The following is a 15357-nucleotide window of genomic DNA, read 5'->3' on the forward strand; positions in this document are numbered from 1 at the left end:
AACTGTGATTTAGTTTCAAAAATTGTCTGTTGTGACCTGTGAATTGACAGCTCATTAGGACATTCTTTAGTTTGGCTGAAACCAAAAAACCTGAAACCATCAAAATTGAAAAAAAAGGAGTTTGCCAAATTCTGCTTCTTACACGTTCACCTACCATGGCATGTTCAAATATTGTACTTGATAAGTATTGGAAGCTTAAGGTACTGTTAATTTCAATAGAGTTTCACCAAAGTAGTATTTCTTGTGAGAAAGCCATAATCTCATCAGTAATGCCTTTCTAAAAGATCCAACAGAAAAGATGAACTAGCAACTCATCCTGACAAGAAAGTAAAACTCAGGAAAAATCCTAAGGCAGAGCAGCTTCAGGCTTCAGTGTGAAACTATCATAGTCTGGGCGCAGTGGCTCATGCCTATTGTCCCTTCACTTTGGGAAGCCAAGGTGGGGCAGATCACCTGAAGTCAGCAGTTGAAGACCAACCTGGCCAAAATGGTGAAACCTCGTCTCTACTTTAAAAAAGACAAAAATTTGCCTGGCGTGGTGGCACGTACATTTAGTCCCAGCTACTCTGGAGGCTGAGGCAGGAGAATCCCTTGAGCCCAGGATGCGGAGGCTGCAGTGAGCTGAGATCAGGCCACTGTAACCCAGCCTGTGGGACAGAGCAAGACTCTGTCTCAAAAATAAATCAATAAAATAAAATAAAATAAGATAAAATAAAATTGAAATAATACTTTCATATTCCCCTCACCCAGCCCATTTTATTTTCAGAGTATTTGATAAAACACTTGTTTCCCTGTGAGTTAGAGACTTTTTTCTCAGACATTGAAGTTTTCTAATGTGCAACTTCATAAAATATCTCAGTTTTACTGTAAATAGTTTCTTTATTGTTGTGAAATGTGAACTTTGCGATTCTGTGAAGGAGACTGAATTCTGAAATGCCCCCTGCATTTCCCACCCCTCAGAGACTCGCCCTGTGTCTGCCCCTCCCTTGGGTGTGGGCGGAACCACGAATTGATGAGCCTGCCCAACTTCCTGATTAGATTAGGGATATCCTGAACCAATAGCTGCTAAGGGCTGGGTCTAATTCAATCATCTGAGCTCTTTATAAGGGAGGACTGAACCTCCCTGAGATTACATTCCCCTGTGGGGGATTCCCCAGCACTGGCTGTGCACACCCAGGGAGCCTCACAGCCCAGACCTGGGCAACACTTGTAGGAGCTGAGAGCATCCTCACGGCAGCAGGCAGAACAAACAAGTGGGCCTGGGGCTCACAACCCTAAGGCATTGAATTCTGCCACCAACTCGAATGAGATCGAAGACAGACCCTTCTCACGTAAAGGTAACGACCACACAGCCAGACCCATCCTGGAGGTCCCTCGTGTGACTCTGAGCAGGAGGCAGTCACTTGGCCTAGCAGTACTTCTGACTTGTGAGCTGGTGTTTGTTTTAAATATCCCAAATTGGTGAGAATTGATTCTGCATTGATCTAAAACTAATATACTCTCCTTCCACAAGTTTCTTCACATTGTGGAAGTGAGAACATTCAGTGTGTGTGTTTGTGTGTGGGAAGGGGAGGCAGGGGGCTGTGTCCAGTTATGGTTAAACTGGCTCAGCAGAAACACAGCAGCTAAAAACTCTTTGAAAGGTTCTCATTGCAGATCCATAATCGAACCACCCCAGCCAGAACTTCTGCCTCTACAGTTGCTGTCACGGAGCAGACTTGAATCTCACCCATGGAGACAGGCAGGCAAACAGGTGTGTCTGCTGAGATGTTCGCCATGCCCCAAGGTCTGAAGGGCAGCAACAACGATGGAATCCCTGAGGAACTAGATGGGAACTTGGAAGAACCCAGGGATCAGGAAAGTGAGCTCAGGAGTCAGGATGTCATGGACCTCACAGAAGGTGACAATGAAGCATCAGCCTCAGCTCCTCCTGCAGCCAAAAGACAGAAAACAGATACCAAGGGGAAGAAGGAGAGGAAGCCCACCGTGGATGCAGAGGAGGCTCAGAGGATGACAGCCCTGCTTTCTGCCATGTCTGAGGGGCAGCTGGCCCGCTACGAAGTGTGTCGCCGGTCAGCTTTCCCGAGAGCACGCATTGCGGGTCTGATGCAGTCTATCAGTGGCAGATCGGTGTCTGAGAACACCGCCATTGCTATGGCTGGAATAGCCAAGGTCTTTGTTGGAGAGGTGGTGGAAGAGGCCCTGGACGTGTGCGAGATGTGGGGAGAGACGCCCCCGCTGCAGCCCAAGCATTTAAGGGAGGCCGTTCGCAGGTTAAAGCCCAAGGGCCTCTTCCCCAACAGCAACTACAAAAAAATCATGTTCTAGGCCCAAGGCCAGAGGGAAGGGTCTGTTTGTGCAGGAATAAGTATCGCATTCATCTTCCAATGACAGGACTGCATTTGCTGGAGCTTCCTTATCTCAGTCCACCCTGCATTCACCCACAATCTTAGTGTCTGATACTGTGAAGTTGACCTTACCTAGGTGAAGACAGCAGATTGTTTCACAGTGGCCTTGGCTAAATGTTTGGGACTCCAGGGGCATATTGAGGCATTTTTCTCAGTCTTTCTAGTTGGAAGAATAAAGGTGCCTGGGCCTTGAGCATCCTGTGGACAGGTAGCTGCATTCGGAGAGGGAAGCCCTTTCCAGGAGATTTGTACGGATTCATTCTGAAGCCTGATGTTGCTGTGTCTTACCTTGTATGCTGATGTCTGGGTTTCGGTAAGCGAAGCCTCCAGAAATGTTTCACATTTGTTGTCCCTCTCTGATTTTCAATGCTCATATGTATTTGTTTTAGTCATCACAAAAGCAGTTAAACTGTTTTCCAAACTGCAGAAATAAAAATATAATCACAAAGAATTTTTTTTCTCCATGTTGACTCTTCCATTCCTGCCTACTTTGCTTTACGTCAGCAAGTGACCCTTTAGTTTATCATAATGCAATATAGTATAGGTGCATCGTGTAAGACTAGAGAGAAACCAATTCCAAAACCACCTTTCCTCAAGCCTCCATTTGTAATGATCATATGGGCAGTTCCAAAGACACAGACAGAGCCTATTTATACTGCACGTTCGCTACACATGGTGATTTTACCAGTGCTTCTGGAGACACTGAAATTTAGTTCCAAACATTGCTTTAGAGGAGTCTTGATTTTATTCATTCTACCAATGAGCCACTCAGGAAATCAAACCTGAGTACGGAGACATTGGGGAAGTTGTTAAAGTATTGGACCAAGTAGGTTCATCACGAGTGACAAAGTTATTCAATACTCTACTTGTACATACTCTGCTTTACCTTTATGATGGAAAAGAGTAATTTTTCATTATAGAATAAAGACCTCAGAGTTATTATAGAATCACTGTGAACCTTCCCAGCACAGCTCACCAATATCCACGATGCTGTTTCTGCCTGTTTACCTTTGCCATGTGCCCTCTGATTCACACAGTGTAAGCAAAAAGGATCAAAAAGACCCCATAGTTCAGCTCTAATATTGAATGGAGAATAATATTTACTCTTTCTTCCTGAAGCCAAAGATTCCCCCATAAAATACAGTTTTATTTCCTCATACACTCAGCTTTTGCTCTGAAAATAGGACTTATTGTACATAGAATCTGCCTTTGGGTATCACACAAATTTCTAAACGTTACCAAGTATGGGGAAATTCTGTTTCATACCTCCATATTCTGACATGGTTTAGCTTTCCTTTTATTTCACCAACTTTCTTGTAAAGGCATATAACAAGTTAGACCAGTGTGTCTTAGAGACACAAGGAGGGTACAGGTTCTTGGAAGAACTGATGGAGATGGGAGGGCTCTCTCAGGAATTAAAGTGCTGGAGCAACCAAAAGAAGTAAGATCCAAGAGACTTAATATCTCCCAGTCTTTAGATTGCTCTCAGCTCATTCCTTTTCCATGGCACTGAGGAGTCATGGAAGCTGTTTTGTGTCAGGTGTTGCAGGTCTAGCACTTTCTGAACAGTAGAGGAAAAGAGAACCTGGCCCAAGCAGCCTGAGGTGGAGAGAAGCATCTGTAGAGAGCAGTGCTATGGTGATTCCACACACAAGCCTATAACATTTCTCTGGCCTCTCATGGAACTCAATATTTTGAATGGGGTCTGAGTAAAGCTGAACTGCTGAAGACAGAAACAAGTTCCCATCAAGGTCTCAGAGGTCAGCTCAGGAGCAGGAACACAGTGTTGTTTTCTCAGAAAGGAAAATTGGATTAGCTGAGAAGGTTCAGCGTTCTTACAGATTCTTTTTTTTCTTTTTTACTGTATGTTATGGGATACATGTGCAGAATGTGCAGGTTTGTAACAAAGCTTTACATGTTCCCTAGTGGTTTGCTGCGCCAATCAACCCATCATCTAGGCTTTAAGCTCCACGTGCATTGGGATGTTTCCTAATGCTGTCCTTTCCCTTGCCTCCCACCCCTTGACAGACCACGGTGTGTGATGTTCCCCTTTCTGTGTCCATGTGTTCTCATTGATCAACTCCCACTTATGAGTGAGAACATGTGGTGTTTGGTTTTCTGTTCCTGTGTTAGTTTGCTGAGAATGATGGTTTCCAGTGTCATCCATGTCACCGCAAAGAACACGAACTCATTCTCTTTTATGGCTGCATAGTATTCCGTGGTGTATATATGCCACATGGTCTTTATCCAGTCTATCATTGATGGGCATTTGGGTTGGTTCCAAGCCTTTGCTATTGTAAACTGTGCTGCAATGTATTGTGTGTATGTGTCTTTATAGTAGAATGATTTATAATCCTTTGGGTATATACACAGTAATGAGATGGCTGTGTCCAATGGTATTTCTGGTTCTAGATCCTTGAGGAATCGCCACACTGTCTTCCACAATGGTTGAACTAATTGACACTCTCACAGACATTGTAAAAGTGTTTCTATATCTCCACAGCCTTGCCAACATCTGTTGTTTTCTGACTTTTTAATAATCACATACTAAATGTTCTCAATATATAGTATCATATAGTCACGGCTCTCAGGAAAGAAACCTGTAGGAAGTGGTATCTTTCCAGCAGAAATCTTTGACAGCTTTCATGGCTGATTGTATTACATGTTAATGACAATGAATTTTTTCCTGGAGCTTCATCACTATTCTTAAAGTCTACCTCATAATGTACAGTTGGAGACTGCCTAGAAAAATGTGGTCTCTGATTGGTGCTGGTTAATTGGTGACAAGATACCTCACAAATAAAGTGACTGTAGTTGACTATTTTCCAAAATTCACTATTTTGGGATAAGCTTAACATCCTCACTGCCTGCCTTTGCCCCCACAAAATGCCTAAATAAAGTTTAAGTAAGCTAGCTCCACTATTCCAAGCACATATTATCTAGGGTCTAATCTTTAGAAGTATAAAGTACAAAGCATACAAGTACAACTACACTAAAATTTGTACCCAAACTAGAAAGGCTTAAATGATCAACTGATGGATTTTTGTTTCCTATGGAAGAGGGTACAAAGCAGAGCACTAATATACATATATAGGGGAGAAGAGGCCAGGGCTTTTATGGATGGCACAGAGCTAGGTGTCTTCAAAGAGGTGCAGCAGGTAAGCCTCACTGGGCTCCTGCAGGTCGCCAATGGTAGCGCTTGGAAGCGCAGGACCAGGATGATGGCCTGGGAGATCTTGCACACCAGGCGCTGGAAGGGCAGCTTGAGGAGTAAGAGCTGCGTGGACTTCTGGTACTTTCTGATTTCGCGCATTGTCAGGCCTGCAGCGGTGAGGCTTCTTGATCCCTCCTGTAGGCCGTGCTCTTTTGCTGGCGGCTTTAGTGGCCAGGGTCTTCGTGGCGCCTGCCAGGCGGTGGCTTTGCTGGCTGTTGGCTTGGTGCGTGCAGTGGCCTGGGGCTGTGGTCTCTCTCCTGTCCTTGGGCTGAGCCAGGTTAACTGGAGGCATCGCTGGTTTCAGACTGCAATGGTGGTGGGGCTGTGGACAAAAATCAGAGAGTCTGCGAGTTGAGATCCATGCAGAAGACTCTTCAGACACTTAACCCCTTCCAAGCCAGCCCCAGACTTACCAGCTCGCAAGTGTGTGGGCTAAGCCTGGGCAGCTGTAGGCTGTGCCCAGCCCTCCAAGGCTTGGGCTGCAATAGGGATTTGTCTCCCCACATCTCACACACGTCCAGGGCCTCTCCTACCACCTCCCCGGCCAAGACCTGGGTCATTTCAGCCAAGGCCACGACTGTGATCAGGTTCTAGGACACTGACCTGGAGCTGATGGACTGAACTGAACTTGTAACGGGTGCCTCTCTCCCTTTCCCACCCACAAACACACACTGGTTTTCCTGCCTCCTGTAATGTGAAGTGACTTCTGGATAGAGAGTCTATTCAACTTTCAGAAAGTAGAGTTGAATGTATGTTACAGCAAAGGAGCAGGAACAGCCCAGGAGACAGGGAACATTGAGAAAGTGGAGCCGCATATAGGAAAAGTCAAAGTGTGAATCTCATCTGCTGTTTGATCAAATGCAGGAGACATTATCTATTTGCCACCAATAAGAAATTTATTTGGTTTTCAATAATATTAATGAACAAATTTTTCACAATTGTTCTTGATTTGAACTGTTGAAAGGTGTTCAGTGAGAAATTCCCAGTTGACATGAATGCATTAGACCCTCAATGTAGATGGAAAGTTTACAAACAAAAGCAAACAGTAACAGTCATACCCGTTATATCTGCCTCTGTTGTTACTCCCAATCATATGCAGGGCTACTTTTGGACCCCGTGAGGGAAATAAAACCAAAAGTGAAGAAAAATGCTAATATCAGATCCAGGATGAACGCAGAGAAGAGTAAAAACACAATCAAACGGAAACGAAGCCGTCTAAAGTGCAGTGTTTGCCAGGAGTGTGGGCTCTCCGCGGAGGCGATGGGCCAGCTGCATGTCTCTGGGCATAACTGTGACACGCCTGGCATGGATTGCACATGGGTTGGCGTCTTCAAAGAGGCGCACCAGGTAGGCCTCGCTGGTACCCTGAGAGCACCAATGGCAGCGATCTGGAAGCGCAGGTCCGGGTTGATAGCCTGGGCGATCTCGCGCACCAGGAGCTGGAAGGGCAGCTTGCACAGGAGCGGCTGCGTGGACTTCTGCTGGTACTTTCTGATTTTGCGCAGCGCCAGTGTGCCAGGCCTGTAGCGCTGAGGCTTCTTGATGGCTCCTGTGAACGGCGCCCTCTTGTCAGCGGCCTTGGTGGCCAGGGTCTTCCTTGGGGGGCAGAGGGTGGCTTTGCGGATGGTGGGCTTGGTGTGCGCCATGGTGTGGGTCACGGCCTTTCCTGTGTCCTTGGGCTGAGGCTGGTGAACAGGAGGCAGCGCTGGTACCTGACAGCAATGATGGTGGGGCTGTGGACAGGATTCAGCTGCAGGCTCTCCCCTCTCCTTGGGCTGAGACTGGTCAGCTGCAGGCTACCCTAGCATCAGAGAGCGAGGGCAGTGGGGCTATGGACAGGATTCAGAGAGCCTGTGAGTTGAGATCCATGAAGAAGATGCACCCACACGCTTAGCCCTTTCCAACCCAGCCCTGGACTTACCAGCTCCCAGGTCTGCGGGTCAGAGGCCCCACTGTTCCTTCTCCCCTGTGGGTTTCAGGCTTCCAAGGTCTACACAGCAGCAGCCAGGAATCTCCCTTCCAAGCTGTCTGGCTCTGGCTGAAGATCTCTGTGGTCTCAGCCAAGTGCAGCCTCTTATAAGGGGTCAGATTATTGCATTAGAACCACCCAGCTACCTTCCATTATTCTCACTGCTTCACTAGACCCTCAACCTCATCAGGGCTGTGAAAACCTAATCAAATCCTTGGGTTCTGCTCACACCCAATGGAGGGAGGAACCTCTGGACTGTGCCTCATGAGAGGGATGGTAGGTGTGAGTTAGCTGGAATCTGGGTGCGAAAATGATTCTGAAAGTTTACATCTCATGATCATCATGGAAATAGTTACAATGAAAACGACATTTGAATAAAGTCACACGTTCGATGACTTTCATGACTGCTGCAGAACTCCACTGGGTGCCACCATGAGGTGTCTCTCAGATTCTCTGAGGATGAGGTGAAACAGGGAGGGAAAGATGGAAAACCGAAATGGTCACTCCTCTATCAGGGACCCCCCCAGGGACATTTTTCTCCCCAAAAGTGACATTCATGAAAATCTGCCTTGGGGAGAAAGCTGAAGTCTTTTTGATAAAAGTCTTTTTGATAAAATGGTCACATGTGCCTGTCACATCATATCATAGAAAAACTTTAGGTTTATGGCAAAATTGGGCAGAAGAAACAGAGGTCCCCTATATCCTCTACCCACTTACACTATCAACTTTCTGCCCTAGTCATTATTCTGACTCCAAGACCATTGCTCTCCTTAGGATTCACTTGTGTGTTGTACATTCTATTGGTTCAAGTAAAGGCATAATTACATGTATCCACCAGTATTGTATCCCAAGGAAGAGTCTTGTGGAGCAGTTTCACTTCCGTCCAAATCCACGGTGTCTTGTCTCTTCACTGCTCCTTCACCTTCCATCCTTTGCAACCACTCAACTATTGATTTATTTATTCATATTTAAATAAACACATCTCATTGTACCTATTTCTTATGTACAAAGTGATGTTTTAAATTATGTACACATTGCCTGATGTCTAAATCTAGGTAACTGAGAGCCATATGACCTCACATATGTACTATACTGGTGATAACACCGCACAACCATGCTTTTAACATTTTTCAAGAATACGATCTATTGTTAACTAAGTTACCATGTTGTACAATGCTTCTTGAGATTTTTTCCCCTGTGTAACTGAAATGTTGTGTGTTTTGACAAACATCTTCTCAAATCATGCACCCGCAGCCACCCCATCCCCTGACAACCACCATTCTTCTTTTTGACATCTAGTAGATTAACTTTGTGAGACTGCACATACCATTGAGATCATATAGTATTTATATCCCTCTGCCTGGCTTATTTCACTTAGCATGATGCTCTCCAGGTGCACTCATGTGTCATAAATGACAAGATTCCCTTCTTCTTTAAGGCTGCATAGTATTCCCTTATATATATATATATAAAATATATGATACATATATTATATGATATATAATATATATCGTATATAAATAATATATATCTCATATATACATAATTTTTTCCTCATCCCGTCTTCCACTTTGGACATTTAGGTAAATTCCACATCTTATCTATTGTAAATAGTGCTGCAATCAATGTGGGAGTGCAGATATCTTTTCAATAAAATGATTTCATTTCCTTTGGATATATACCTAGCAGTGTGAGACTGCTGGATCATATGATAGCTCTATTTTTTCACTTTCTGGAGAAATGTCTGTAATGTTTTCTTTAATGGCTGTCCTAATTTATGTTCCCAGGAATAGTGCAAGGGTTTCCTTTTCCTTCACATCCTCATCAACAAGTGTTGTTCTTTGGCTTTTTGATCATAACCATTCTAATGAGTGTGAAGTGATACATTATTTCAGTTTCAATTTGTGTTTTGCTGATGATTAGTGATGTTGATATATATATATCAACAGATATATGATGTTTATATATATCAACATACATATGATGTTTATATATATCAACATACATATGATGTTTATATATATATCAACATATATATGATGTTTATATATATCAACATACATATGATGTTTATATATATCAACATATATATGATGTTTATATATATACATATATATATATGTTGGGCACTTGTATATCTTATTGTCAGAAATGTCTATTATTTAGATTCTTTGCCCAGTCTTTAAATTGTGTTGTTTCTTGCTATTGAGTCGTTTGTATTCCTAGTATATTTTGGACAGTAATTAATCCCTTATATAACGTAGGGTTTGCAAATATTTTCTCCATTATGATTTTGTCTCTTTATGATGTTGATTTTTTCCTTTGCTGTGCAGATTTTTCTTTTTCGGTTGGATGCGAGCCACGTGTCTGTTTTCCCTTTTATTGTCTGTGCTTTTGGGTCATAGTCCAAAAATCATTGGCTTTACCAATGGCAGGGAGGATGTTCCCTATTTTCTTCTATAGGTTCACAGTTTGAAGTTTTTAATATATTATGGTCTATTCTTGTGTATAGTGAAAGATAAGAGTCTAATTTTGTTTTTCTTCATGTAGATACCTAGTTTTCCTATCAGCATTGATGGAAGAGACTGTCCTTTTGTCGTGTGTTGTTTGCACCTTTGTAAACAATCAGTTGGCTGTACGTGTATGGATTGATTTCTGGGTTCTCTGCTCTGTTCCAGTGGCTTAGGAGTCTGTTTTTATGCAAGTGTTATGCCGTTTTGGTTCCTACAACTTGATAGCATACTTTCAAGATAGGAATGTTTTATTTTCTCTACAGTTTGCCCTGTGACATCACCACTCAGTGAGATGTCCAAATAGATATTGACTCTTTACATTTTTAGTTTTTTACATTTGTTACCATTTGTCTTATATTCAGGGTATTTGATCAATTACATGTCAGTATAATTGCAAATAAGGTTCAATTACACAAAATGCTTAATGCTCCAATTCCACAGTGAGAGGACCTTTTATTTTTAACTTCTGTTATTTTGGTACAATAATTTGGAAATAAAGTAAAAATACAATATTATTTAGTATAAAAATACATTATTATTGCATATATTTTTGTTTTAGTGAAGCACAGAATAGTGATCAATATGTTATTTTAGCCATAAACATAGGTTACACTGGAACAAATTCTTTGGAGGTGAAGGCATGGAAATGAATGCAGAGATTGGACAGGGTTTCTGAGGTCCGTGTTTCTCTGACTAGTTTTCCATGCTGCTCCTAGAGTGTGTTACCCTCCTAACATCCTCAAAGATCACTCCCTGACATGAAATAGTCTTGGGAGAAAAGTGAAAAAATAATTTTGTAGGAAAAAGTGGCTTTTAGTTTCATTTTTATGTTTGCAAGCTGGAAAACAGTTTATTGATTCCCTAGGTAAAGTTATGGAAAAATATTAAATGTTTACAAGGGCAACTATTCCAGTGCTCTTAGAAAGCCCAGGGCATTCAGGATAGAGCATTGTAAGGGAAGACTTTTTCTTTATCTCCTAAAAATCACATAGGAGAAAAAACGTTGTAAGTCATAGCAACTTCAGGATTCAGTGTGAATGCACAACAGTCTCTTTAAAAAATTTTTTTTCCCATAGGTTATTGGAGTACAGGTGGTATTTGGTTACATGAGTAAGTTCTTTAGTGGTGATCTGTGAGTTTTCGGTGCACCCATTACCTGAACAGTATATGCTGCACCCTATTTATAGTCTTTTATCCCTTGCCTTCCTCCCACCCTTCCCCTCAAGTCCCCAAAATCCATTGTATCATTCTTATGCCTTTGTGTCCTCATAGTTTAGCTCCCACATATCAGTGAGAACATACAATATTTGATTTTCCATTCCTGAGTTGCTTCACTTAGAATACTAGTCTCCAATCTCATCCAGGTTGCTGCGAATGCTGTTAATTCATTCTTTTTTATGGCTGAGTGGTATTCCATCATATGTATATACCACAGTTTCTTTATCCACTTGTTGAATGATGGACATTTCGATTGGTTCCACGATTTTGCAATTGCGAATTGTGCTGCTATAAACATGTGTGTGCAAATACCTTTTTCATATAATGGCTTCTTTTCCTCTGAGTAGATACCCAGTAGCAGGATTGCTGGATCAAATGGTAGTTCTACTTTTAGTTCTTTAAGGAATCTCCACACTGTTTTCCATAGTGGCTGTACTAGTTTACATTCCCACCAGTGGTGTAGAAGTGTTTCCTGATGACTACATCCACGCCAACATCTACTGTTTTTTGATTTTCTGATTATGACCATTCTTGCAGGAGTAAGGTGGTATCACATTGTGGTTTTGATTTGCATTTGTCTCATTATTAATGATGTTGATCATTTTTTCATATGTTTGTTGTCCATTTGAATATCTTCTTTTGAGAATTGTTTATTCATATCCTTAGCCCACTTTTTGATGGTATTGTTTGTTTTTTTGTTACTGATTTTTCTGAGTTTATTGTAGATTCTGGATGTTAGTTGTTTGTCAAATTGTATAGATTGTGAAGATTTTCTCCCACTCTGTGGGTTGTCTGTTTACTCTGCTGACTGTTCCTTTTGCTGGCAAAAAAATTAGTTTAATTAAGTCCCAACTAGGTTATCTTTGTTTTCATTGTATTTGCTTTTGGGTTCTTGGTCATGAAATTCTTGCCTAAGCTAATGCCTAGAAGGGGTTTTCCAATGTTATCTTCTAGAATTTTTATAGATTCAGGTCTTAGATTTAAGTCCTTATCCATCTTGAGTTGATTTTTGTAAAAGGTGAGGATCCTCATGTATAAGATAAGGATCCAGCTGGGCGCGGTCACTTATGCCTGTAATCCCAGCACTTTGGGAGGCCGAGGCAGGCGGATCACGAGGTCAGGAGATTGAGGCCATCTTGGCTAGCATGGTGAAACCCCTCTCTACTAAAAATACAAAAAATTAGCCAGGTGTGGTGGCAGGCGCCTGTAGTCCCAGCTACTTGGGAGGCTGAGGCAGGAGAATGGCGTGAACCTGAGAGGTGGAGCTTGCGGTGAGCCGAGATATGCCACTGCGCTCCAGCCTGGGTGACAGAGCGAGACTCCATCTCAAAAATAACAACAACATAGAATTAGTTTTTCTAATTCTATAAATAATGATGGTGGTATTTTGATGGGGATTGCATTGAATTTGTAGGTTGCTTTTGGCAGTATGGTCATTTTCACAATATTCTATCCATCCATGAGCATAGATTGTGTTTCCATTTGTTTGTGTCACTTATGATTTCTTTCAGCAGTGTTCTGTAGTTTTCCTTGTAGAGGTCTTTCACTTCCTTGTTTAGGTATATTCCTGAGTATTTAATTTTTTGCAGCTATTGTAAAAGGGGTTGTTATTGATTTGATTCTCTGCTTGGTTGCTGTTGGTGTATAGAAGAGCTGCTGATTTGTGTACATTAATCTTGTATCTGGAAACTTTGCTGAATTATTTTATTAGTTCTAGGAGCTTTCTGAAGGAGTCTTTAGGGTTTTCGAGGTAAATGATCATATCACCTGCAAAGAGTGACAGTGTGACTTCCTGTTTACCAATTTGGATGCCCTTTATTTCTTTCTCTTGACTGATTGCTCTGGCTAGGACTTCCAGTACTATGTTGAAGACGAGTGGTAAGAGTGGGCATCCTTTTCTTGTTCCAGTTCTCAGAGGGAATGCTTTCAACTTTTCCTCATTCAGTATTATGTTGGCTGTTGGCTTGTCATAGATGTCTTTTATTACATTGAAGTGTGTCCCTTGTATGCTGATTTTGCTGACAGCTTTAATCATAAAGGGATGGTGAATTTTGTCAAATGCTTTTTCTGCATCTATTGAGATGATCATGTGATTTTTCTTTAAATTCTGTTTATGTGGTGTATCACATTTATTGACTTGTGCATGTTAAACCATCTCTGCATCCCTGGTATGAAACTCATTTGATCATGGTGGATTATCTTTTTGATATGTTTATGGATTTGGTTAGCTAATATTTTGTTAAGGATTTTAGCGTCTATGTTCACCAGGGATATCAGTCTGTAGTTTTCTTTTTTGGTTATGTCCTTTCCTGGTATAGTATTAAGGTGATACAAGCTTCATAGAAGGAATTAGGGAGGGTTCCCTCTTTATCCTGTGGAATACTGTCAAAAGGATTGGTACCAATTCTTTTTTGAATGTCTGGTAGAATTCTGCTGTGAATCCATCTGGTCCTGGACTTTTTTTTTGGTAATTTTTAAATTACCATTTAAATCTTGCTGCTTGTTATTAGTCTGTTCAGGGCATCTAATTCTTCCTGATTCAAGCTAGGAGGGTTGTATTTTTTCCAGGAATGTATACATTTCTTCTAGGATTTCTAGTTTATGTGCATAAAGGTGTTCATAGTAGCCTTGAATGATCTTTTGTATTTCAGTGGTGTCAGTTGTAATACCTCCTGTTTTGTTTCTTAATGAGGTTATTTGTATTTTCTCTCTTCTTTTCTTGATTAATCTTGTTAATAAGTTTATCAATTTTATTTATCTTTTCAAAGAACCAGCTTTTTATTTCAATTATCTTTCGTATTTTTTTTTGTTTCAATTTCATTTAGTTCTGCTCTGATCTTGGTTATTTCCTTTCTTCTTCTGGGTTTGAGTTTAGCTGCTTCTTCTTTCTCTAGTTCCTTGAGGTGTGACATTAGAATGTAAGTTTGTGCTCTTTCAGTCTTTGATGTAGGTGTTTAGGGCTATGAACTTTCCTCTTAGCACCACCTTTGCTGTATCCCAGAGGTTTTGATAGGTTGTTTTATTTTTGTCATTCAGTTCAAAGAATGTTTTAATTTTCATCTTGATTTCGTTTTTGACCCACGGCTGGATTGGGTTAATTCAAGGACCTTGTCTTCAAGCTCTGAATTTCTTTCTTTTACTTGTTCAATTCTATCGCTGAGACTTTCCAGAGCATTTAGCATTTCTATAAGTTTGTTCAATGCTTCCTGAAGTTTTTATTGTTTTTCTGTATGCTATCTATTCCCTTGAATATTTCTCCCCTCACTGCTGGTATCACTTTTTGGATTTCCTTGCATTGGGCTTTGTCTTTCTCTGGTCCCTTGCTGATTAGCTTAATAACTAAACTTCTGAATCTTTTTCAGGTAAATCAGGGATTTCTTCTTGGTTTGGATCCATTGCTGGTGAGCTAGTGTGATTTTTTGCGGGTGTTAAAGAGCCTTGTTTTGTCATATTGCCAGAGTTAGTTTTCTGGTCCCTTCTCATCTGGGTAGGCTCTGCCAGAGGTAACGTATAGGGTTGAAGGCTGTTGTTCAGATGATTTTGTCCCACAGGGTGTTCCCTTGATGTAGTACTCTCCTCCTTTTCCTATGGATGTGGCTTCCTGTGAGCCAAGCTGAATTGATTGCTATCTCTCTTCTGGATCCAGCCACCCAGGAAGTCTACCAGGTTCCAGGCTGGTACTGGAAGTTTTCTGCACAAAGTCCTGTGATGTGAACCATCTATAGGTCTCTCAGCTGTGGATACCAGCACAGTATCTGTGGTGTCTTCAGGTCCTGCAGAAGCAGTCCACTTCCTTTAGAGGGTCTGTGGGTCCTCTTGGGATTCCTGGTTTATTTTTGCAGTTGTTCTGGAGCTAAAAATTCCACCATAGTCTCTTAAAAGGGTTTATTTTTTCTCTCTGAAACAGCTCCCTATCCACAGGATGTTCAAGGGCCATACACCTTTCTTCCCTCAACTAGGAAGACCCAGAACAATGCCTGCCCATTCATGGACCTCAGAGATCCAAATATGATGATGATAATTGTTATTTTTTTT

At 41.6% G+C, this 15357-nt stretch overlaps 1 protein-coding gene and 1 pseudogene across 1 annotated transcript; one reads left to right on the top strand and one right to left on the bottom strand.

Moving 5' to 3' along the window:
* Nucleotides 1-1650: 1650 nt before the first annotated feature.
* LOC129397861 (TATA-box-binding protein-associated factor 11-like protein 12) lies at nucleotides 1651-2328 on the top strand. Its single transcript, XM_055113086.1, has one exon. It carries the CDS (start codon nucleotides 1732-1734, stop codon nucleotides 2326-2328), a length of 597 nt encoding a protein of 198 aa, XP_054969061.1. The 5' UTR covers nucleotides 1651-1731.
* Nucleotides 2329-6837: 4509 nt separating this feature from the next.
* On the bottom strand, nucleotides 6838-7268 carry LOC134730471 (histone H3.Y-like; annotated as a pseudogene).
* Between the last annotated feature and the right edge of the window lie 8089 nt (nucleotides 7269-15357).

The sequence above is a fragment of the Pan paniscus genome, chromosome 4, assembly GCF_029289425.2.
Source record: "Pan paniscus chromosome 4, NHGRI_mPanPan1-v2.0_pri, whole genome shotgun sequence".
Lineage (NCBI taxonomy): Eukaryota > Metazoa > Chordata > Mammalia > Primates > Hominidae > Pan > Pan paniscus.

What these genes read in the sequence shown, in the direction of transcription:
- LOC129397861 (XM_055113086.1), top strand. Translation starts at nt 1,732, where the DNA reads ATGGAGACAGGCAGGCAAACAGGTGTGTCTGCTGAGATGTTCGCCATG.